General features: G+C 42.0%; 2 protein-coding genes and 1 pseudogene across 2 annotated transcripts in view; 1 reads left to right on the top strand and 2 right to left on the bottom strand.

Moving 5' to 3' along the window:
- Window positions 1–26112, top strand: part of LOC121604361 — a 235730-nt pseudogene that overhangs the window by 85371 nt on the left and 124247 nt on the right.
- Window positions 1–26112, bottom strand: part of LOC121604362 (histone H3-like) — a 610603-nt gene that overhangs the window by 468781 nt on the left and 115710 nt on the right. The window lies entirely within an intron of this gene.
- The window catches only part of LOC121604338 (E3 ubiquitin-protein ligase SMURF2-like), a 62332-nt gene that overhangs the window by 11266 nt on the left and 24954 nt on the right, over window positions 1–26112 (bottom strand). Inside the window, exons 3-11 of the mRNA XM_041933832.1 lie at window positions 22656–22764; window positions 17975–18108; window positions 14401–14466; window positions 13760–13844; window positions 13383–13466; window positions 11462–11673; window positions 9300–9384; window positions 7868–8026; window positions 6624–6677 (exon numbers count right to left, since the gene is read on the bottom strand). Coding sequence (XP_041789766.1) covers window positions 6624–6677; window positions 7868–8026; window positions 9300–9384; window positions 11462–11673; window positions 13383–13466; window positions 13760–13844; window positions 14401–14466; window positions 17975–18108; window positions 22656–22764 — 988 coding nt within the window. The remainder of the gene's footprint in view (window positions 1–6623; window positions 6678–7867; window positions 8027–9299; window positions 9385–11461; window positions 11674–13382; window positions 13467–13759; window positions 13845–14400; window positions 14467–17974; window positions 18109–22655; window positions 22765–26112) is intronic.

The raw sequence follows: 26112 nt of genomic DNA, 5'->3' as shown, positions 1-26112 counted from the left end.
AGCCATGGTTGACTCCCAGTTGGTACCCCTGCCCTCTACCAACCACCACTTGAACTTCAATCATCTGACCACTGCAGCTGCCACCCTTCCTCATAATTTGAGGTGGAGGGAAAGAAAACATTTGTGTAAACTTCCTGTCGTGTTGACTAGTAAATTCCAGTCACTGCTCTGCTTTCATGTTTGCCTGCCCTGAAGAGAGACCTTGTTTAGGACGACAACGGCAAACGTGGGAAGGTGTGTGAGTGGGGAAGCATGTCTGTTGCACAACAGACAAAGGAATTAAAACTGAATAACTTATCTCTGGACCTTTACTCCCCTTTTGCTCTCTTCCCATTCATGGTATGTATATTCTACAAAAGACAACGATAAAATACAATTTTGGCAATGGTTAGCCATGGTCAGTGCTCTAGCCCTGGCCGCCTCCAGCCCTCATTGTGGTGTTGGTGGTGGGATGCCTGGGTGGGCCTCAGAAAAACATGATCCATCTCTCCCTTCAACAGGACAGCAGCCCTCATTTTCCTGTAAAGAGACGCTGAGCCAGCAGAGGACTTCTTTAAAAGAAGCTACTGTCCTCCGCTGGGAGCGGAGTGTCAAAGCCTCTGTTGGCCAACAAAGACGGCACACCAAGAGGCCCGAACTGGTATATAAAAAGGACGCAGAGACCATCTAAGGTAGCAGCACATAGCCACCCACTTATTCCGACACTCGTTGTACACTTGGGTTCTCTGGTTCAATGGGTTGAAAAAGGCCTCATCTATTTGGGCTTTCCAAACTAAACGGGTGCAGTGTTTCGCCAGTCTATCCCTGTATAATCAAGTCCGCTGCTATTTATTTTATTGGCAGGCACTGGAGCTCCTAGCATGTCAAAGAAAGGGTAAGACTGCAGTGGAGCAGTCCTGAAAACCACTTTAGGAAGGAGGAGGGGAAGAAAAGATGGCCTTAAAACAAAATAGAATGAGTTGCTTTTGGCTGGGAGGTTCAAGAACCATATAATAAAGCGTAATTTCAGCGCAGACTTTCTTTTTTTTTTTTTCTTTCTGAGGGCACAGTGTAATTAAAAATACGTTTCAACATAGTTCATCGTCTCTGGTTTCCAAACGGGACGAGCTCGGCATATTTTATGGTAAATATAGAAAATACAAGCACAGCAAAGCTGAAAATCTGCCCGAGCCAAAAGAGAGAAATGGTTCCTATTGCTGTGACAGCTTGGGTGAAATACGACGATTGGGGAGAAATATAAACTTACAAATTCAATATTAGAGCCAGAAGATTTTATTATTGTTATTCCAAGGTGGAAGGAGAGGGAGGAAAAGAAACTGGAGAAGTTGAGAAATGAAGGAGTGAACATTTTCCAAAACTGGGTCACCTGCACCTGAACCTGCAGAGTCATGATAGGCCTCCATCCTCTTTCTGTGTTTACAGGGAGGCAGACTGGGCGAGAGAGCGCAAAGGCTGCATGGTTGTGTGTGTAAGAGAAAGTGGACTTGTTTCTTTTTCCACAGCAGCTGGCACAGGTAGGCTGAAATTAGTGTTGAGTAGGTGTAGTGGTGTTAAAGCCACACCAGCCACCCTAACATACCAACTCTGCCCCCCACCCAGCCCAGTCAAAGGGCCCTTTATTAGTCGATCTGGTCTGAGTATCAGCTGGTGCTTTGCTCTTTTACAGCAGGAGAGCAGAGAGAGGTCATCCAAACTCACAATCAAATCGTATGCATGTGTGTGCAGAATTATTTACTTGGATAAAATGTGTGTTTTGCAGGTAAATATGTGACCTCTACTTAGCTACCACATCTGCACACTTCCGGTTTCAAAAATACAGGAAGCGTAGGAAACCAGCAGCAGACAGACTGCAGTGATGAAACTGCCTACTGACAAAAACTTGTCGCATTTGACGACACTGTGAGAATAACAAATGACTGCAGAAGTGCAAAGTGTTGCAATTACAGAAAACAATCTGATGTACTTTCTGCTTTGATTTTTCACTTTCCCATGAAAAATATTAAAAGAAAATATGTCAGTAGTAGTTCACACTGACTACAGACTGCAGGTACAGCCCCCCACAAAAGCTCGGATGCTGTGTCAAACATAAATAAAACGGCATGTGATAATCCTTTTTGACATATACTCAACTGAACAGTACAAAGACTGTGTATTTTATGTTTGACCTCATCTACTTCACGTATTTATGCAAATATCTGCTCATTCTGAATTTGATTCAGCAACTTTCAAACAAGTTGGGGCAGGAGCAACAAAAGACTGGGAAAGTTGTGGAATGCTCAAACTGGAATCACCGCCTTCCAGCTGTATGCCGCTGCCAACCAGTCAAGTTGCAGTTTACGTGCACGTCATTTACGAGAATGAGACATACAGATGTACATACGTACGGACGGATGGACATACAACCTGAAAACACAATGTGTCACTGTTGGAACATTTAACAGGTAAACAGGTTGATTAGCAACAGGTGATAGTATCATGATTGGGTATGAAAGGGGCATCCTGGAAAGGCTCAGTCGAGGATGGAGCGAGGTTCACCTCTTTGTGGTGTGATCGTATAAAGGATATTACGACATGAGCTCAGGAACACTTAAAACTGTTGTCGGTGAACACAGTTCATTTACAAATGATCGCGTTCTGTTTCAATTCATGTTTTACACAGCGACCCAAAGTTCTTGAAATCAGAGTTGTATATTGCAAATAAAAAATGATTTGATTTGAGTGAAATTATTTTTGCATTTAACCTTTCAGCTAGCCAGACCAAGGCCCTGTTCTCTTCTGTACTGCACAGTCAGCCCTTTAATCACCACATACGGACAGCTTTACCCTGCTATATATACCTGTTTAGACGACAGGCATTTACTGTAAAATTAAGTCACATGAAGTGTGAAAGGTACAGTAGAAAAAGTCAAATACTACATGTATTGTGGATATATACACATGGGATTTATGGTTAACCTGATAATTTGCATTTTTATTTGTCTTTCACAGGTTAAATACACCAGACACCCATAATGTACCAAATATAACACATAATCACCACTTCTTAAAACAAATGCAATGCAAATTTGATACAAACGTTGTCAAGATTTATAACTCGGTTGGGAAAATACCCGCTGATGCCCACTAAACCTAAATCCAGCAGCACCTAAAAATACCTTCTGCAAACACTGATGTAATCTTTCAGACATATACTGTGTGCTGGGGCAAGGGAGGGAGCCAAGTATGTGAGAGACAGTGTGGCAGACCACAGTCACGTAGCTGTGTCTGACTGTCTGACAATTCAAGGCCTTCATCAGTCTAAGGTCGACAGCGACTGGGCTGTCTGAGTCACATTTAAACCAAGATGTGCACTGGAGGATCAGCAGACTGAGGTGCAAATTGCAGAAACTCAGTGTTGTAATGTCAAATCTGTTCTACGCCATCTAATCTTCCAGACAAAACACAAACTGTTTCTACAGATGGGGGGTAAGACGTACACCCACCAAACTAAATGGGTTAAGAGATGCGAGGTTAAACAACCAGTTGTAGCCAACAAAAAACGAGTCTGCGGTGTTTGTTAGCAGGATAACAAGGAAAAACTGCCTTAAAAGTTAAAAAAAATAAGTATTTGTATTTCAAGTAAATACAGTGTTGGCAAATTTGATATCGGATTCTGCTGCTGCAGCCAAACAAATACATGTGAGAGATTTCTTGAGTATCCATAAAAAGAATGCCTATGGTTAAAGCAAAGTTAGGGAAGCTGTAAATTGATTAAAAAAAAAAAAAAGGTAGTGACAACACTGTAATGACAAAACACCAGGCACACTTAGCCGTTACCCCAAAGCTCAGTCAACCATCCTGTCTGACAACTCAGCATCGAGCAGTTTCCTCTGACAGAAACAGACTTTCATTATTTTGTTATTGCATTCAGTCTCTTCTTAAGTTGAGGCTAACAGCGTGGCTTACAGAAGGCTTTTATTTCAAGTCAACATAAATCTTTTTTCAGTCTCTCTCTTTACTTAATTAAAGCAAGTCTCTCCCCTGTAGATGTTAAATTTGTTTTGACTGACTGACCATCTCCGTTTTCTCCTTTGCCAACTGCTACATTTCATTCTTTTCATTTCATTTTGTGTCTGTCTACCAGAAACAACAAGAGCATTAAAGAGAGAGAAAGATGTACACCAACAATAATGAAAACATACTCCAGTGGCACAGAGACACGGCAGCTCAATGCTTTTTTTAAATCACTGTGCAAGAGAACTTTCCCTTTGCAGTCTTTCTGCAGAATGCATACAACCCATTTCCACTGAACAAAATCAAAATCAGTACTATCTACGCAACTATGTACATATCTGAAGAAAAGCAACATGCATTTTTGCTTAAACCCCACACACTTGCACAAGGCAACATGTGCTCAACTGGTCCAGACATGCAAAGCCCCCTACAGCAACCACCTTTGACCCCCCGATGCGTGCGTGCGTGCAAGCGTGCGTGCGTGCGTGCGTGAAGGGGACCTATGTGGATGTTAGGTGAAATATTCTTAAATCCTGGCGCTGATAAAAGACAGCTGTCCTGACACTGAGCCAGCAGAGAGACTGATAACTTTAACAGTTTTTGGAGCACGGCAGAGGGAGGGGGAGAAGAGTAGAGAGAATGACTGAGGACTGAGGACAGAGGGGATGACAGGAGGGGGGAGGTGTACAGAAGAAAGGATAAAAAGAAATGAGCAAGGATAGCAGGAAAGAGGAGAGAAGAAAAGGTGGAAAGTATGGAAGTGGTTTGCCTTGGTAGACCGGAGAAGAAGGTACAACAAGGTTATCACTCATCTGTTCAGATCTTCACACATTGGCTGTGTACATGTGTACAATATATAAACAGATTGTTGTCTCCTCCATGCTTCTCCCCGCGAGGCCTCTGTACCTCTGCTTGCTGTTGTTTTTGTTTATGAGCCTGCCGTCACTCGCTCGGGGTGTTTAGAGTTGAGCCTCTCACCCAGTAAACAATCCAACATTACGTATGTCTGTGTTGTCGAGCCTATTTAGCGCACCCAATAACATTTAGTGCATCAGAGCCAAAGCTGAGAAGAGGTTTTCAGACATCTGCACATGGATTCTAGTCTTTTCTTTCTCCACTTGATTGCATATCAAAAGAGAAGTATTTAGACAAAAACGATGTTGTCAGTTTTTGGTTTATGGGTGTTAAAACCAAGGACAACAGTTAAATACACCAACCGCGTATTGGTCAAGAAATACTATTCGAGTTTGAGCTCATTTACCTTTACAGTTGCCATGTTATACTCTTTAAACTTCTCATGATGAAATAATGAACAAAATGATTTCTTGACTGCATGTCAAGTTCTACTTTTACACTTTCTGAAACACAGTTGATTCGGTGGATTGTCTTTAAGCCAAAATAAAAATGCACTGTATGTAGAGGGTGTTTTCATTTTGTTTTCCGTGTATCACTGAAAGCAGCATAGGAAATTAGCTTGTTAACTTTGACCTTTTCAGAGTTCTAGAACTTCGTCTGGACTCCCTCAAATCTCTCCTAATACGGAGTCAGACAAGCAGTTAATGATGCTGACTGGATAACATAGCTAAGTTTCAAATCACAACCAGAGGCTGTTCTGACACATATGGATACTATTTGACCAAATGACCAGATGTTGATTTCCCAAACATGTCTATCGTGCCAGCTGCCGCTATTGAAAACGGACTAAGAATTTGTACTAAAAAAAGCAAAGGGGAAAAAATCTCCACATCTCTTCCTCTTGTTCCTGCCTTTCTTGCCGCACACACCGGCAGGTGGAAAGCACAGGAAGCTCCCTGACAACAAAAATACCTGAAGAACGATCCTAGAATTCAGATTATCATATCAGTGATTCGTATAGCTCACAACTTCCTCCCACACAAATATCACGACTTTGCTAGTTGAAGGGATAATACACTGCTAACAAACAGAATCGAGCTCATTTGTGTTTGGTGAGGATATGAGAACTGGTGCTAAGCCATCAGCTGCTGTGCTAACACGTGTTTAGTATTATTTTCCTGAGTGGGGTTGGCTTCACTAGGCCTCTCTGCTGGCTTAGCTGCCTACGAGCTGATCTTCAGTGGAGGCAGACTGCTGACAGACAGCACAAACACACTGAAAGATGAACTGACAACCCCTGATACGGACAGCCAGCCTGTGTGTGTGTGTGTGTGTGTGTGTATGTGTATGTGTGTGTGTGTGTGTGTGTGTGTGTTGAACTTGAATGACATCATGAAAGTCAACACAGAGGAAGGTGCACATATATACATAAACACACCAAGACTGGACATTTCCCTGAGGAGAAGCATCATGGTCAGCATTTTCTCCCATGATAATGTAACTGTGTGTGTGTGTGTGTGTGTGTGTGTGTGTGTGTGCACGAAGCTTTGAGTGACTGGCTGCTGAAACAGCTTTATGCAGACAGCTGGGGTGAGTGTATGAAAATGTCCATCAACCTGCGTCTGCCAACTGCACTGTGACTGCATTGTTAACTTGCCATTAGACTATCAGCAAGTGTGTGTATGCATATATAGCTAATTATCTGCATGCAACTATGTCAGCACATATGTATTTCTGCATGAACGTTAGTGTGTGTGTGTTGGGGGTGGGGTTACCTGAGGTTAGTGTTTTGGCTGTCCATGGCCACACGGGAACCATTTGGACTTGGGCTGGAGGAGAAAACAGTAGGAGAGAAGGCAGGAAGAGACAACGAAAGACAAAGAGGGAGAAATTGGCACATAAGAGAATGTCGCAGAGTGTCACAGAGAAGAGAAGTGGAGCATTTGAAAACAACAGGGGACGGGATTAAAAAAGGAACAGTGAGACAGGACAGACAGGACAAAGAGGAAAAAGACCAACACAGAAGAGATAAGTAAAATGACACAAAGAAACAGAATTGAGGTAGATTAAAAAAGAAAAACAAGAAAAATAGGAAAAAGCAGAGGAAGGGGGCAAAAAAAATAGTAATGAAGTCCAAAAAATAGACAAATATACAAATATAGAGGGAGTCAGTGAGAAAGACAGAAAGAGGAGGATGGGAAAAGACCATTGACAGAGACACAGGGCAGGTAGAGAATAGAGGAAAGGAACACAAACATAAAGTGAGATTAATGAATCCAAGAGAGCCACCAGTGATCATCTCACAGCAGACATATTCATTGCTGGTGGATTCACCACTGTAGTGTCTATCACAGCTTCCTACAGTTTTCCCCTGTCTCCAGGTTATTGCGCATCCCCACACGGGAGTATTCATATCCATTTCCGGGACAGATAGTGTGAGAGTTTGAAGCTGCTTTTAAAAACACTAAGCCACGAAAAACCCTCAGCAGAAAATATGAACAGGGCAGAGAGCGGTTCTGAAACTAAACCAAGACCGACATTGAGACAAAATATTGGACTTGTTTTAAACCCTTAATGTATCACAGATGCATCACATGGGCACATCGTGTACATGAACCCCGCCATGAAACAAACTAAACCTGGAAACTTTCTTTTCCAGTACAAGGCTTTAAAGTCAACCAATGTAATGTCTTTGAATATCCTTGAATATTCTGTCTAGTGGGAGAGAGATTATTGGGCCGATATCAGGAATTTTGAGATAATCGGCACTGGCTGATGCCCATGCTCACAAGGCCGATTAAACAAAAGAAATGTCTGCACACACATCAGAAACGATGCACATCTTTGATTTTCAAATATTAGTGTTAAATCAAAGTTCATTGAGACCAAAAACAAAGAGTGGCTGCTGGGTGCTACTGTGTGCACTACGATTGTTTAATTTGCCTTGAAAAACTCATATCGGTCAAAACTAATCCTACTCTCATTGATGCTCGAACGCATAAATGATTGCTACTCTTACTTGAGTACTAGATGCAGGTTAGCAGATAGTCGCGGGTCTGTGAACTGTGTTGTTCGATTGTTGTGGTCGACAAAGTAGACGCGGCCGGTGGCTGTGTTTCTGATCTCCCAGCCTGGTGGCAGCGGGCCTAGCTCCTCGCAGTTCACATTGCTTAGGTCCCTGAAAAAAGAAAAAAAAAAAAAAAAACCCAAAAAACAAAAACAAATGAAGCTATAATGACATACATATACACAAGCTGCATGAAACAAACAGGCCTGCTGACCGAGCAGCATTGATCATCCCACTATTACATGATTGACTGGCCTCAGATGGGAGAAAACTGATGCATTGTAAGCTGCTTTTCTAAAGTTCAATGTAACCTCACCTCCTGCTCAATAAATCTTTCATTATTAATTGATATTTATGTAATAACTGTAAATAAATGTTATCCTTTTGAGAACAAATGTAGTGATGGTGCTGGGGTAAGTGATGAAATATGGGTTGACATCATCGTTTACATGACGTTGTGCGTTGACTTTTCATTTCCTGCATTTTCAGAACACCAGACCAGAGCTTTCAACAGACCCACCAACGACATTAACATTGCCTTTATCCTTCTGACAAAGTACTTGCTCTAATTTCTTGATTCTTCTCTCCTGTACAATGACGTTTCCATCAGTAGAACCATAAGCTCTGATCTGGAACAACGCTGTAGGAGGACATGTGCTTGTATCTGTGAGTGTGTGAATACTTTGTCCTTGTGTTAAGTGAGGACACCTTACTCAGGGACAAAGCACATGCCTCCTCACAACATACTGGGTCATTTTAGCAGTTCTGTCCAAAATGAACAAACCCAGAGGTTGCTGCTGTGAGTTGGACGCGAAATGCATGAGCTTCATTGCTGAGTAGCAGCTACATTGAGACCTGGCCAAAAATGTAACGCAATAGCACTGACTGCAATCTCTGGTGAATTACCTTGTGGGCTATTGAGAGCTGGTGAATCAGTTTGATTGAATGCAGAACCACTGGCCTGCGGTGTGTTCACCTCAACATCTGTCTAAAAATGTTCTTGTAACTCCACATTGGACTCAGGGGTCACTAGTTTGGCTGACCCTGACTTGAGCCTGAAAATTGACCAATAACACTGTTTCTGAACACAAACCTGCGCAATTACATGATAAATTAGGTTAAATCCAGTTTGGCTGTGTCAGGTTTGGGAATATATGTCAGGTTTTATATTAGGATAAAAAAAAAACTAAAAAAACAAAACAGAATGTCAGCACTGCAGCACTTATCACGTGTATAAGTCAATCTGCTGTTGAGATAATTCTGCTTAAATAAATAACTCTTAATCACATTTATCAAAAGGAACATATGGAGTGTGTTTTACAATTACATCTAGACACAAAAATCTAAACAATAAAAAGACAAAATATGAACACAAAGCAGTTACCTGGGCACCCGGGGGTCATGCCAGGTGCTGACTCCAGTCTGCGTGTGGAGGAAGTAGACCTGACCCTGCTGCGTTGTTCTTTGCTCTAAAACAGAGAGAAAACTGATTGGAGCTAACATGTAAAAAAATGCAAAAGCAGCACTGAAACAAGCATGAAACTGTTCTGTGATCTGGTCCTGGTGGGTACAAGCATGGATCGTGAGTTTGTGTATTTTGGAAAAGGGGAAGTCTGCTTATAATTGATGTGACAGGCAAACGGCAGGGACAGGGGTTTTTAAGGTGTGCGCCAATGTAATCAATTAGTTCCTCTCCAGCCTCCTGTCGGTCTCTCCCAAGAGGATGAGGGGAAAAAAATTGTGGGAAATTTATCAAAGACTTCTATGAGTGTTTTTCCTTGCACAGAGTTCCTTGATGCATCCTAGTTGCCTTGTTTTCTCTTAAAGGTTGGTGTGTGCTCTGAAAGTCATCCCTTCCTATTAATCTCTAAAACCAAAGGAAATGGAAAGGAAAATGCTGTCACTCATTCCAAACCCACAAATATAACATACCGTAAACAAATAAGGGAACTGAGGACACCAAAAAGAAACCAGAACACAACAGTTCATCATTGGCTTGTTGGCTCTTTGGTTCCATCCAGCTCATGGATGAATGGAGAGTGTGTGAATGTTGGCACAAAGTGTGTACGCTGCAAAGGGTGTGGTGTTCATGTGTGTATATTCACCCGCTAATCCATCACTACCCCCCCGCCACAACTTCCTACTGGCACAACTCATTTCCTACCCACCTCTCCCTCTCTTTTTTCCCCTCACACACTCACTCTCATTCTCTTTCACGCTCTCTCACCACACCCAGCCCATGGTTCAGAGGGTTCAGCTGAGGAAGAACGCTCGCTAGCTGTTGGGCATCAGTGACTCACTCTGTCCGACCTTGGCCAGCCTCAGTGGACACAGCAGGACATTTAAAGGGGGCACTGGTCCAACAATGCCATTCTAAATTGCTGGCATACAGCACCACACTTAAAAGAATAATTTATTTTACAGACTCTGTGGGTATTGTGGGGTGCACTGTGGCTGAGTATGAAAAGTACACTTTTCTGAAAGAAAAAAAAAAAGATTCAGATGTTGGAAAATTTAGTTGTGTAGCTTCTGCATTATTTTCCCAATGCGTTTGCATGTCGCGAGTCAGGACAGCTTAAGCATTACAGACGTAAAAAATAGCCAACCTTCAATGCTTTCTCTGAGCTAAACACCAAGCTATGAATACTGTGGTTTCCCTCCTTCTATTCGCTGTGGGAATATCAGTCTGTAAAGCCAAAACATTCCAACACTGGAAAGTGTTTGCAAACAGGACAGGACAAGAGAGAGAGGAGAGAGAGAGGAGAGGAGAGGAGAGGAGAGGAGAGGAGAGGAGAGGAGAGGAGAGGAGAGGAGAGGAGAGCCGAGGAGAGGAGAGGAGAGGAGAGCCGAGGAGAGCCGAGGAGAGCCGAGGAGAGGATATTAACTCAGCGCAAGTGTTGATTACAGTTGTCATGATGTGGTGCTATGGGAGGAGGGAAAGTGGAAGAGGAGGGGGGTTAGTAGAGAAAGTGTGAGTAACAGCCTAAGGACAGAGCAGGCAGACAGACAGAGAGAGAGAAAAGAAGATGATATAAATGACATTTAAACTTTATTCTCATCATCATCATCATCATCATCATCATCATCATCATCATCATCATCACTGCCTCCAGGCTACAAACGAGATATAGCCCATGGAGCAGCTCACCATGTCTCGTGTGTCTGTGTGTCTTGTTTTTTTGTGGGTTACATCTGGGGTTTCAGTTTACCTTTTTGATATTGACTATAGAAATCAATATGGCTACAGCTGACTTTCTAATGTACCAGCCAGTTAGAAAAGCACTCGCCTGGTGTCCTAGGTGAAAACCACTCCCTGACATCATCAGTATCGACATGATATGACATCAAAACAATGTTTTGTTTAGTTTTCTTTTACCTCGGTGTCCTTACTGCTCAAAAATGAGGAAAATAGATACAAACTGCAACAATTTATAGAGACCATACCACTCTTTTGATACTTTATCAGACTGAATTTTCAAATGGTACGCAGTTAGCGAAGAATATATATGCATGTGCGCGTGCATGTGTTGCTGCTGTGTCTCTCACCGTAACCCTCTGGCAGGTCGGGTGGTGTATGCAGGTGTGTTCGACTCATGTAGTTACGGTGCCGCTGCGATCGAACCCGTCTCTCCTGGATCCTCTGTTCACCCGGCGGGCCACTGGCCTCTGCCCCATTAACAGGTGTCATCACTGGCGTGTTCTCATCCACCACACAGCTCAGCGGACGCCCTGATGGGCTGGAGTACTCCGATGCCGGCCTGGGAAAGAGGGGACTGTGTGAATCTATACAGGCTCATGTATGCTGGCCATTGCTATAGAAACCCGCGTGTGGAGGGTGCAATGAGGTGCGTTGGTGTGTGTTTTAGGTGCTATAACACATGGGTATGCTATGGGTTAAGTCATACTGTAGGTGTAGCTGGTTTATTTGTTCTTGTGATGTCTAGACAAACACACAGGCACAGCATAATTACTGGAATATGGCTTGTGTTATTCCTTGAGGAAAAAAATAAATTTCACGGTTATGGTTAAGATTAAAGTGATATGGAGGATTATGGGTTGCATAAAAGCAAACACACAGTCCTACAGTAAAATCTTTTGTGGATTTGAGTGCTACTGAAGTGCAGGACTTACAGATATCTGATAAGCAGACACAAACAGAGACAGACTGGCTTACTAACGCTTACTGTATCTGTATGTGTGTGTGTGGCATGTCTGACCACTGTCTGGCTGTCCAGAGTTACTGATGCCTTTGCTATCTAAAACCTTGGACCCTTGTTTGTCGACCCACAACCCACCTCCCCCTCACACATACTCTTCCTCCTTTTCATTTCCTCTTTCTCCCCCCTCACTTATGTCCCACCTCTCGTTCCACTGTCCCTGGTCTTTCCTTCACATTATATCACTCTTCTTTCCAGTGTCCGAGCCATTTTTCCCTTTCTACACCTACCATGTGTTCTCTCTCAACTAGCTCATGGACCAGGTTACATTTGTCGACAGTAATGAGCAGTGAAATGGGCCGGTGAAAAATTGGGAGAGTAGTAAAAACAACTACAGTCTGTTTAAGAAAAAAAAGCTGGGGCTGGATGTGACAATTGTACAGTAAGAATGCTCCCTTTTCATACTTAGTTAAAACATAACCTAGAGATGAGGTTTTAAATAAGGCATAAACAATTCTTCAAATTTGACAGGGTATTTACTACGCCTGCTGTTGCATATTCAAGACGAAAAATGAGAAGAAAAAAAAGCGACCATAGTCCTTAATCCTCACTTATCTCCTCAATCATTTCTTCCTCCTACACAGTCCCTTCCTGCTCATCTTCCTCCTCAACTTACACATTTTCACTTCCCTCAATGACCCACCTCTTAACCATTTCCTGGTGGTCTCCCTTGTTCCCTCTGTTATGCTGCCTAGGGGTTACTAGAAAGTGTAGTAAGAGTAGGTGAGGTACTGGGGGGGGCGGGGTGCTGTGCTATTTGTTTGCTTATTCTGGTAATGGCTCCACTGATCTAGGCCAAGTCGGAAGGCGACAGTTGTTCCTGCGAGAACAGGGTCCAAGTAAAACCTGGCTGCCTGAGTGGCTGGCTATTTTATTTAGGTGTGTGTGTGTGTGTGTGTGTGTGTGTGTGTGTGTGCGCGCGTCCGTACACATGTTGTGGTGGGAGGCTGAGGAAATTGACAGCAGTTCACTCATTAGCGATATCTGACTGACTGTTATTGTTATGTTGTGAGTAGGACACACACACACACACACTCACAGACACACACACACACACACTCACACTCACACACAAAATGTTTTTTTTTTTTTAATGGTTTGTTGTGCATTACATCAGCATGTCGGCTATACATGAGGTAGGCAGTAGAAGGATTGAGGATTGTGTGATTTTAACATGGTTGACATTTCAGAATATTATCCATTATTTGACATTGCAGTTGAGGACGTGAGCAGTTTGTGTGCAGATGTACCTGGTAGGTCTCTCCCATTGCGTGGTACGTGTGATGTGGTTTAGGTACTGTATCCTTCCAGAAGCTGTTCTTCTCTCTTCCCAGCTGTTTCATGACAGAGTAAGACGTGGAGGTCAGAAAAAAGCATCATGCATACACACTTGCCTCTACAAAACATGCTGACATAGAGAATCACCAACGTACATATAGTTAAACCATCGAAATGCATTTTTTAAAAAATGGATTGCACAGCAAAAAAAGTTCAAGGAATTAATGGAGAAGATGACAGAGTTCAATCAACAAAGCTCTGGAAAATGGGAGTCTTCAAGGAAAAGCAAAGCACTGTGTGGACTAATAGGACAGTTTTTTTGGGGGGAGAAACCTTTGATATTACTGACCCATCAGGTAAGTCATTGTCAAACAGGCGACTGCAGTCCACCACCGGCCCTCCTGTGCCAATGCGATCTCTCGACTGAAGACTTACTACACATTAACAAAGCAAAGGAAGACAGCAGATCAATAACATCCTCTACCTATTCAGTGTGGCACAATGACTATTATTTAGTACATTCTTCATATTACGTAAAGTTGTTATGGTATGTGGATTCCAGCTCCACTAATGCTTTCCATGTATTTTTGTCTTCATCAGATTTGTAACATTTAGTTTTTTCCTCTGACATGAATGCAAAAAAAACAAGAAAATTAAGACTTTGTTGGTGGTTAACAGATATGAAATATATTTGTCTGTTTTTGTATTACACAGGCAGAGAGAAAAATTCCACTCTGTGGCTCAGTGGTTAGACAATGAACTGAGTCAGAGTATTGAGACAGAGGATGCAGTCTGGGTCAATTTGTGTCTTCTAGGGTTTTCAATGTGTTGCAACATCCACATATTCAGAGTTGCCTCTAGCATGACTCAGTTCAACTGTCCATCTCCTAATTTAATTATCATTCTTGTGGCTTTACCATAACAATGATAACATTTTCTATTGTGACGTTCAGCTGAAAAAGTGTGTGTCTGAGCATTTGTGTTTCTTACCAACTATTTGTCCTCTCACAGTATCATTGTCATTGGGACCCAGCTTATTCAGATCCAGTCTTTGATCTGTGAGAAAAAAACAAGATTTTTTAGCAGCTGCCTCCATGTATAAGGATGAACACATCCAGGTGCAGCAGATGTGCAACTTGTTGTATTTCGCACTGAGTAACAGGGCGTTTGAAATAAAAAAAATAAAAAATAACTGCAGAGAGCTGTGTTGGTGTGGGCATGTTGCTTCAGTGAGACAATGAAGAACTATGCAGTAGGCCACATTGAGTAACACATCTGTGACTTTGTGAAGCTTATAAGATACCACAAAAATGCACAGTGGATTTATAATAGAATGAAAGATGTTACAATCCTGAAAGGTGGTCATTTTTGTCCTTCATCGTGACAATCACAAGGTAAACAGTAGACTCACCCTCTTCATATAACAAAGTCATCTACCAGGAATGTGGACTTGTACATATTTGATTTGCATAGCCAGAAAACCTTGCAGTGTTGTAAGTGGTAAAATTTGAGCCTGGTTCAACATCTCTGCGAGATGACACTGCCTTTTCTTTGGCTGGGGCTGTCTGTGTTGACAACCTTGCTGTGTCATGGCAGTGCCAATGAAAGAAATGAGGAAGTTGTAACAAGTCCAGTGTAACAGGTCCAAGGGGGCTGTATTGATAAACAGACGTCTCTTGCATACTTTAGGAGTATGCGTCAGTCTTTAATGTTTTGAATTGTTCAATTAACTATAAAATATGACCTGTACCTTTGGCACCATGATTTTGTTTAAGCCATCAATATTGTCAAATGGAGAAAATTTGAATTAATTGAAAATACACCAATTAACCACCAATTACAACAATTAATCCACATTGTTCATTAAATCTACACAATCTACAAACACACAGGGCATCAATTGTTTTCCTATGCATAATTTAAGTAGGATATACTGAAATAGACAGTAACAACTACAATACAATAAAATACATGAGGACGCAATGTGCCTCTAAAATGTCAAAAGAACAGTCTACGCTGCACAAGAAACGCCTCTGCAGCTTCACCCATTTTGTGTGATAACATTCAAATTTGGAGACACAATATATCACAAATTTTGGACACAAAATGTACTACCAGTCTTATTGTTTTTGGAGAAGTAAGGACTCATTGTCTGTTCAGCACAGGACAGCACTGCCAGACACAGACAGCACAGAAACACAACCCAGGAAGACTCTGAACAAGATCCAGACACAGATACATTCAGCAGACTCCCTCTCACTCTCCCCCACTGTCAAACACACACGCACTCTAAATCCCACAGGGAAAATTATGCATGACCAGTCCAGCTGACCAACAGGAGTGACAGCAATTGGTGGCTATTAACAATGCAACTTGTGTCTTTGTGTGTCTGCAGGGCCTTTGGCTAATGAAAAACTAAAATAAGGAGCAATAAGGGAAATATGCAGAAGAGGCAGGACGAGTGAGAGAAAGGGAGATAAAGAGATGCCCCAGTTCCCCATGCACCAATACTGAAACCAAAGTGAGACTGGATTTGTTGTGTCTTTGGTTTGCCTGCATGATTTTGTATGCACATAAAATGGTTTGTCTATAAGTATAGAGTAAGCAAATCTAAACAACCCTATACTGTTGCTTGTTACTAGTATGCATGCGTGTGCACATGTGCATCTGTTCCGGATACGTGTCTAGACTAAACAGCGATGGTCTAAGCCTTGCATGGCTGGAATAGTAAGCAGATTTTTCTCTTAAATAAGAGAAGAGGGAAACAGAGGGACAGAACATTTACAGACCTTTAACCACAAGCCCTCGCCACACCATTCAATTCGTCAGAGCAAGGGACATTGTCTGATACAATGAAAGACATACAAGTAAATGCATGTGGACCCACAAAAGCTGAGTGTGTTTAAATATCAGATACTTAAGCTTATGCACATCTGTTTCTGCATGTGTGTGTGTATATGTCTATAAGAATATCTAAAAACTATATCAGCAGTGTTGCAATCAGTGAACATAAATAGAAACTACAACACTGTAAATACTACACACAAGTAAATAACAGAGTTCAAAGTGAGGCAGACTAACATGTGTAGTCAGTGAAGTCATTTTGAAAAACTGGTGGTGGCGTGTGACTTTATAGGTTCAGAAGTGGGGCAAGGGACTTAGAGGTTTCTGTCTGCGATGCTACAGGAAGTGGAGCTCAGTGCAGAGCCAGACTTGTAGTAAACTACACAATCATGCCAGATCCCCTTTTGGTTTGCAAGAGTGTGTGTGTGTGTGTGTGTGTGTGTGTGTGTGTGTGTGTGTGTGTGTGTGTGTGTGTGTGTGTGTGTGTGTGTGTGCGCAGGAATGAAACAGTTTTGTGTGACTCTGTGTTTGCGTTGGATGACAAAGTGAGTTATGTCTATGAATATGATTTCTAGGAACCCAGGCAATTCCAGTAAAGTCTTTGTGCGTGTTTGTCTGTGTGTGTGCGTGTGTGCATTTGTTTGTTTTCATGTTGGTCTCTGTGTGTTTTTATGTCTCTGTGTGTGTGTCTGTACGCACATCTTGGCCAGACCACAGGCTGGGCACTGTTCATGTGTCTGCAGCACACGGGACAGGGACTATGGGATAATGTGCACACTGGTGTCTTGTCATAGATCATGTCTCCTTGTCTACTTCCTGTGGCAGCGACAAAGTATAATTTCTGCTATGTTGGCTATACAGTAAGTGGCTGGTCTGGAGCTTAACTGGAGCCTATACTGTCTGTTTCTGGAAGTTGTGGGTAAATCGAAGGGCAAGTCCTGAGGTACTCAGAGGGAGAAAAGTATGGCACTGGGTTTCCATGGCCTACAAGGTCCCTTTTGTGGTATCACTGAAGCTGTTGTGGTTTTTGGTGGATCAGGGGGTGAACTTTATGAACCAAAAGTGACATTTCGGAGCATCTGGGCCAATCAAACTACAACTACTTGCATTCATGGTAGTATCCAACTATGCAGTTTGGTTAAGAAAGCATCCAACAAATGCCAATAACATTCACACAAACAACTTCGTAAGTGGCTGTGGGGCATGACTGTGTAGAAAGGATGAATGGAAATTACAAAAAGGTCAGACACATGAAAAAAGGGGAACAAAATGTAACTTCGTGTGGTGCTTTGAGTACATCATTATCTGTCGAAGACAGGTCAGGAAGATGGATTGAAAGTAGGAAGAGAATGATTGGAAAGAATGTTAACTGTAGTACATAGCATAAAATTTAGTTTCTTTGTGTCAGTAACTAACTGGTACTGCCTACAACGCAAATGTGGCTCACAAGAAAGTGGCCATGGGTCTAAATCAGTTGGAAATCAATGCAGGATGTGTGTTCATGTATGTGCGAATAGAGGTTAGCATGGCTCACCCAAGTACTGTTTAGTTATCCATTTATTCCTTTTGTATTTCACGAGGAGCCTTCTAGTCACCCTTCACTAAAAAGCTAGACTGGCATCTTGGGGTCAAGGCCACAGTAACAATACAAAGGTTTTCAGTGTGTGACTAAAGACACAGAGTATGCACTACACACAACCTATACACAAAGAGGACTTACAGCCAGTGTCTTTGAGTCTGTTGATGGCGTTGGACAGGAGGCGGACACAGCCCAGGAAACCTGCGCCCTGCTTTTTGTGGATCTTCTTGTGGTTCCATACACTGATGGTGATTGAGTCTGCCTTTCCAATGTATCTGACAGGGGAAGAAAGGGGGTGAAAGAAAACTGGTCAATAAGGCAGAAAAGAGGAGTAGTTCGTAATGCTGACAATATGTATAGAATTTCAAAGGGCCCATTGAAATATGGTGTATGCTTGTGTGCATGTTCCGGGGACGCAAAGATCGAGGAACAGAGCAGGTTTTCATTAACCCACAGGGTATGAAAGATGGAAATTAAATTAAATCATAAGCTGTGACACACAGTTTTCTAAAACATTAACAAACACACTGACTAAAAATACAGACAAAAAATTGAAACTTCCTCTCCCTGACAACAAGAGAACAATGCACACCGTGTTTGCGGTGCAAACTTTCAGACTGTGTAATGAGGCTGATTAGCTGATTTTACAGTAACTTGTGTGTTTGTGCAGATATAGTGCAGCTGAGGCCAGTCTAGTTGTGGTTGAAGAACAGAGGAAGTCCCGGTGAAGTGTTCCACCACTGTCTGAGACCCAGACAGCTCTCACAGTAAACACACAGAATTCACAATCGCACATTCACCGACACACACACACACACACACACACACACACACACACACACACACACACACACACACACACACACACACACACACACACAAGCACACACACAAGCACACACGCACGCACACACGCACACACACACGCACACGCACACGCAATTACAGCCTAGCTGCCACACCGATGCCAAGCTTTATATTCCTGCTCTGTATCATTAGCAAGGAGTGGGGTTTCCCTACTAAACACATCAAAATGTATAGGTTTGGAAAGGAAAACTGTTGCACTGAAATCAAATTACAACCTGTGTGGGTTGTGGATTTTTTTAAGTGCCCAGTGGTTCAGTCTCTGGTTACTACTTGAAAATCTAATCAGGATGCAGTAACGGAGGTGAGCATCTCAGAACTTTCATTTTTTCTCTCTTAGCAGATGACGATGTGTCCAGGCCTCTTCTTTGTTGCACATGTTGATTACGATCTCACTCTAGCCATTTAACACTACTGGATGACAAATGGGGCACACATTTTGTGCAAAGAAAGTTTCAATTTTCTTCTTCAATAAAGGTGAGACTTAATAGTGTTCTACATTCAATGAGCTTTACTTCACACAGTGTGTTTGTGAGAATAACAGGTCAGTGTGGTGCAAAGGTGTGTTGTGCAAAGCAACGTCTCGGTGAAGATGAAAAAAAAAAAAAGGAAAAAAAGAACTGAAATAGCCGACAAGACAATGATTGAGCGTCTGAGGATAAGAGAAGAGGGAGAACGAAATGCTATTTCCTCACTCACAAAAACTGTGCCAAAAACAGTCTTAGGAAACCTTGTCTTCTCTGACATAATATTGTAGGTACTGAGGTAATTATTACAACATTGCTACAGACAGCTATCGAAACTCCAGTATGATTAACTACTAAATGGTGGTGGCCAGGCACAGAGACAACACCATTAGAAACAATCTCTATCTCACACAGCCACATTACATTATGATGGTTGCGGCAACAACAAAAATAAGGATTAGCACTCCTAATCCTACAGACAACAACAGTGGAGGGGGGAAAATTCTTGGGTCAAATCCAGATTAGTTTTCCAGGGCATACTAAATCCAGACCTGCAGGACTTCCAAACTTTTTTGCCAGGGAACATACTGTACACTACATTAGCTTGGGAAATCAAAAACTGGATATATTTCATATTAATGTTGGACAGCCTTCAGCTGTTAACATCTAAAAAGACAAAAATAAATCAGAGTGGAGATTCTACAGCTCTGGCTCATCCATATCAAGTAACTTGTTCTTCCTGATTATTACCTTGCTGATACATCAAACCAACCACACAATTTCACTTCTCTTCTTCCACTTTTGAACATATGCTTCCAAAGACTTTCCCCTTCCCTCATAATGGAAAATTATGAATATGGTTAAGCAATAACAGGACTTAGCAAGTACAGCAAACCTTTGTCCATGACTGAGAAAGACAAAACACTTATTAAATCTACAACCAACACAATACCCAGTTCCAGGCATAGAGATAGATAATTGCTTTCTGCTAGCATTCTCTCCAGTGTCAACCCATGTTAGCACTCTGCCAACTCACTGCAGACAGGAATGAAGCAGAGAGAAATCTTCCCCAGGTTAAACCACAACCAGTCAATGTCTGGAGTTGCTCACTTTTTTGATTATACCGTATGCGGATATCGTCTTTGTGCCATACAGACCTCCAAGGCTTGTGATGTGTGGGTTGTGATGAAGAGACTCAACTTGCCAACTAGCAATTAATTTTTAATATGGTCAGCCATAGGGAGAGTAGAAACTTACTGTAGCAGTGCTAGTGCCGCTGGCACATTCAACAATTTGTGACTGGGGACAAACCAAATCTTGTTCAGGCAGTATGCCCGAAGATAACACAGGCTCTCAAGAGGGGACATGGTATGCAAAGCACAACATGTACAGCATTTAATATAGAGTGAAGGCAGAGGGAGCGAATTTGACCCTCTAGCCAAAGCAATGTGAAAAGTTAAACTGAAAAGGCTGGAAAATAGAGGCCAAGCATGAGGAGGCAACTTGCCAAAACCAGACCTACATACTTTTGGGAGTTCATGAACTTTCAACATAATGTTTTCAAAAAGTTGGCTGGGTCTGTGCGTCCTTATAATTTTTTTGCACAGAATACAAATGTGAATCGTAGAACATCAGCCACAGTTTTTTTTTTTTTTTTTTTTTTTTTTTTTAAATACATGCATCATAGAGTATCAAGGCCCCTTGCAGGATCAGCGTCATGGGGGAAAAGACCCCACCTCCGAAAACTGGAGATGGGGGTGTGCCGAGCTGGCACTCTGCCAAGCTCATACTCCCATCTGCTTTCAGTGGCATGCTAGTCATTTCCTGAACCGGGGAAGAGGCCAGGGGTCTCTGGTGGGAAACACTCCTCTGAGGGGGTGGGGATCAAGGGGTAGAGAATTATGCAAAAAGAAAGAGGGGATCTGAGGTTGATGTTGACAGTTCACAAGAAGCATTGCAAACAGTGTGTGCAGAAAGTCAAGCTGTATCTGCTGTTATACTGCAATGATTTGAGCAAAAGCACAGCCATATGTGCATGGTCACGTAGACTTATAAGTAAGCAGCAACTAATGATTATTTCCAATACTGATTTACCAGGAAACCAGATTAATTATTTGGTTTATAAAATGTGAAAAATGCCTGTCAGAAGTTCCCAGATTCCAAAGTGACGTCTTCAAATGTCTTGTTTTGTCTGACCAATTGTCCAAAATCCAAAGATATTCAGTCCGCTATCACAGAAGACAAAGAAAACCACATAGTATTTACATTTGAGAAGATATGGTTTATGGAATTTTTGCCATTTTTGCTTCAAAAATTTCAACCATCATGAAAACTTATGCGTCAATTGATCAGTTGATTCATCAGCTTATGACAGCAGCTCTAATTGTAACATATTTTTGCTGCTTTTTTCCTAAATTATTAATTTTAACTTCATTTTCACAATTGATCTGTTTAAAATAGCAGAATGCCAAGGTAGCGAAGTATTTCCACCTTACAACTATTCACCCTCTTTCTTTTTTTTTTTTAATTCTTCAGTGCATTCCCTTTCCCATTCTCTTCATGGCTCTGTTTTTCTCCCCACTGCAACTTTCCAACTCTATCAGGCTTCCTTTTCCCTCATTCCTCTTCTTCTACCACGGTTTCCCTACATCTCTCACCACCACATAAGCTTTGTTGCCAGCGGGTCCTTTGCGGTGATCACTCCTTGTAACGGCCTGTCGACACAGACCTCAGTACAGAGAACATTCATAGCACACAGCCACGATGAAAACACCCCGCCTGCCACTGCCACTGAGTCAAATACACTGTGCCAAAGGGGCACATATGGAGTTTAATAGTCATCCTTTTTGTAGTCCATAGATTCTGAGGGCACAATAATCACCACACAGGAAGTTTGTTCCTTCTACATCACCCATTACATTATTCATAGTTTGATTTAGTTTGAAATACCAATGATTTGCATTTAGATTTTTGAGCCTGACAGAAAACGAAAGGAGACTTTCATCGGTTGGGGGAAAAAAAAAAAAACATTCAGGAGTGCAAAACTATTTAGCAAACCCTTCTAATACCCAAAACGGGAAGAATCTTTCATTTAAGAAAGACGGAATTCATATCAATGAGTTGTGCCCCCCCAAAAAATCTGCATATGTCTTGGTGTGGACTGAGATACGGAATGTCTAAAATCTCACTCTACAAGATGTTTTGTAGACATGTAAAAACAGCTCATAAGCTTTATAGGTGGGTGTTTCTGCACACAGTAAAGAGGCGACTCATCTACATTCCTGAAACACTTGTCATAGCAGCTCCACACACAGACATATTAGAGAGCAAAACCAGTATGTTGCATTTCTGTGACAACAATAATCTCTATGGGCTGTTTCAAATTTCAGGTGATGGGTGACCTCATACACAACTCCACACACACGCTTGCTGCATTTGTTTCTTAATGAGGCATCATCTCACACTGATCCATGGTGATCCTGTTGACTTACAGGTCATAATGCTGGTTCCACTTCGGGTCAAGCGTATTTCTCACAGTATCTGTAGAGTGGCATTGTCCTGAGCCATCCACCACCACTTTGGCAAAAGGATCTGGCAACCCTGTGAAGGCAGACAGAGGCAAGTGAAAAAACTGTGTTTAGCCAAGTGTACTAACCTAATAAGGTCACCTATACCGCTTTCATGGAAGAAATATGTGACAGTGTGACATACTCAACCCCCATTTGCCCTATTTTTATGACATTGCAGAAACAAGTGTATCTCTGGTTTTGTGTAATTTTATGGTTACGAGTAAAATATATACAACTACAGCTGCCAACTTAAATTTGTGAATGGTGACTATTACTTTACGTAAGCACCTTTTAAGTTCCATTCCAGCTCTTTCTGCACACTTGCTCTCTCACGCTTTAACAAGACTAATAGTCTGTTATATGCAGTGGGCATATTTTCACCATTTCTTGCATAACCACTTGTTGTCTAAGCAGTGTCATGAAACCAGGTCAGATGGTTGATTCTTGGTCACCTCACTATTCAACATGCTTTTAGTTACTCTTTCTAAAATTGATTAATAAAGTTTGGAACAACTGCCCTGAACAACCTCTCCAAACATCTTGCAGGACAGGCAGGTTAAACAAACTGTTTGGCGAAGTAGAAGACTCTTTTCTTCAACTCCACATCTGTTTTAGTGACCACGGCATGGCGAGCAAAGACTGTTGACAAAGCCTGCTTCTAAGCGAATCCAATGTCTGAATCATCTACTCAGCAAAGAGAGGAAGTGCAAGTGCAGCAATATGTAGAATAAACATAGGGCAGTTGTAGCTGGAGAGCTGCACCTGCGGGGACCCGCAGTGGCAGTCTCCTTTGTTTGTTATTTTGCTTTGTTGTTCTGTAGTCTGTCTGTTTGATACTCCCTGCCTGCAGAACAGGGATTTGTTCATTCTTGTGATATTGGTCTTTTTTATGGCCGTCTTTGGCCTGCAGGAATACAACCAGCCTCACAGACTCAAATACAGCCGAGAACTTCTCACTCAGTGCTGTGATTCTGGCACCGCGGAAACGGATTCAGGCACTGTCATACAGCTGGTCATTTTGAAGGGCCGCGTTTGGAATGCACGCTACTAGAACCAGGACTTTTTGGGTGAGGAAGAGAAGGAGGAGTGCACCAGAGACTGCAGAGACAACAGCTGCACAGCATACCCCTGCCGTCTATTATGCTCACTAATGTAGAAAGACAGAAGAACAGTGAGGGCAAGATTTCTGTCAGTGTACAGGAATGCCTGCGTCTTCACTTACACCAAAATCACCTCAGATCATGAAATCAAAGGTTTTCAAGAGCCCTCGACAGTGGATTGAGACCCTAATAATTGAGCACAGGGAGGGGGCATGTGTTTATATGTAAACACCTGCTGGTGTTTACTGTTGTTGCTTGTGAAACACTGAGTTACAGTCACTTTTTCTCTGTGCTCTTTTTATCTGCCGTGACAATTTCCACAATTATTTATCTCAGTTGTCTATATCCATTCTAAAGCAAGTGTGGATAATGCAACATCAGTCATCATTAGAGTGATGCAGCGTTTGCAGGGTATATCCTCTGATTAACCTTGTTATGGGACCACGAGGGGAGACTGCAACTCTTATTGCAAAGTTCCTCCAGGCACCTCTGATCATTACTATTGTTCACAAATGTTCAGCCTCCTGGCCGATTCTGCCTCTAACCAGAACAGAGCCAAGGACGTCATGAAGTGGTCTCAAGACTATTCAGAAACTAAATCCCTGTTTTTGTACAGGATTCATTTTTAAAAGAATCATGTGCAGATTTAAACAAACCCACTGACACAGTATCATACATTACTGTGAAAAAAGGGTCACTCTTCATAAAATGTGTACAATCTTGTCTAGTTATAAACCTTGAATTAGTAAATCCCTTGAGCAACTACTGAATTCCAAGAAGCTAACCTTTTAGTAGGGGGGCAGAACTCTGAAAAAGATGTCCAGAAGTGTGTCAAGAAGGAGATAAAATTAGCTAAACCTAAGTATAAAGGCAAAGTGGAGGCTCACCTTAGAATGGTGGCCTAAAGAGGCATCAAATGTATGGCTGGAATGCAGAATAAAAGGAAAGTGTGGTGTGCTCTGATATGTCTGACACTGAACTGACAGATGAGTTAAATACATGTAACTGAAGGTTTGATGTACACAACTTTATAATGAACTCTCTGAGCTCTGAGACAGGGTAAAGGGCTATAAGATCCAAGTTGATAAAGTCACAGAATGTAAATCTTTAAGTCTTATCAAGAAGAGGAAAAGTCCTGGTTCTGACAGCACAGGGGCTAAACTCATGAAAAGCTGCCATTGACAACTGTCACTTTGTTTCTTTGGAACAGCAAAAGGCACACAGATTTTGGAAGGACTCTACTGTGGTTCCAGTGGTTAAAGTCACATCAATAAAGTCATTAAATGATTATCACCCTGTGCCCACTTGCCTCGTAATGAAAGCTTATGAGAGACTTTTTAAAAACTAGATTCTCCGTTTTGCTTACCTTTGATGACAACATTGTTTGTGTCTATAAAAAAGGCAAGCCAAAGATCGCTAAGGAAGCTCAGAAGTTGACAAGTCTCTGCTGAAAGTGTTCAATGCCGTTTTCATTGAATGGGCTCATTTGAACATTTGCAATGACAACCTCAAGGTGAAAAACAAAAACTTGCTGGAAAATATTATGAAACATTATGTGCTTACTGGACTACCAGCACTCTCTGCACAATGAGTTTAATTTTCTTCCATAAGGCAGAGGCCTTGTAAACAAAATGTGACTTGGCCTGTTAATAGCTGCGGATGCTATATAGCGCCCCCTACTTTGTGGCTTTTTTCCCCCCGCTGTTTTCTGTGATGGTTTTGCATGAGAATGACAGTGACAGTGTTAACGTGTGTACTTGTGTTTTTCATGTATTTCTGTATGTATTGCACGTATAAAGTTGATTGAAGTTGAAGATGAAGATTTTATTCAGTGGCGCATTCTTTTTGTATTTATTATTATTGACTGCTGTCCATAAGCAACATTATTCCTTTGGGCTTCGAGCTTTACTCTACTCCACAGCTATAAGCCAGGTATTTTCACATTCAGTTGGAAATCTCATAAGGGATTCTTTTTTGGTGAGTTAACCTGGTGTTCCTGGTGTGACTATGTGTACAGGAATTTTAAATGTGTCAGTGTATATACCTCTGGGCACCGATACCACACACAAGTCAAACCTGTTCAGTCACCCCTATGCTTTAGCGGGAAATCCCTTTTTGTGGTTGTGTGTAAACATGTGTGTGTCCGTATTAGACAAAAATGAACCTGCTATTGTCTGTATCCATGACTTTCAGGATACTGGAGAACCAAACTACTAAGAAAATACCCTGCTACTGCTGCAATTTATTGCATTTACCATGACCATAACTGGCAATTAAGT

The sequence above is a fragment of the Chelmon rostratus genome, chromosome 3 (assembly GCF_017976325.1).
Source record: "Chelmon rostratus isolate fCheRos1 chromosome 3, fCheRos1.pri, whole genome shotgun sequence".
In the NCBI taxonomy this organism is placed as follows: domain Eukaryota; kingdom Metazoa; phylum Chordata; class Actinopteri; order Chaetodontiformes; family Chaetodontidae; genus Chelmon; species Chelmon rostratus.
The sequence above is the reverse complement of the archived record's forward strand: the minus strand, read 5'-3'. Positions and strand labels throughout refer to the sequence as shown.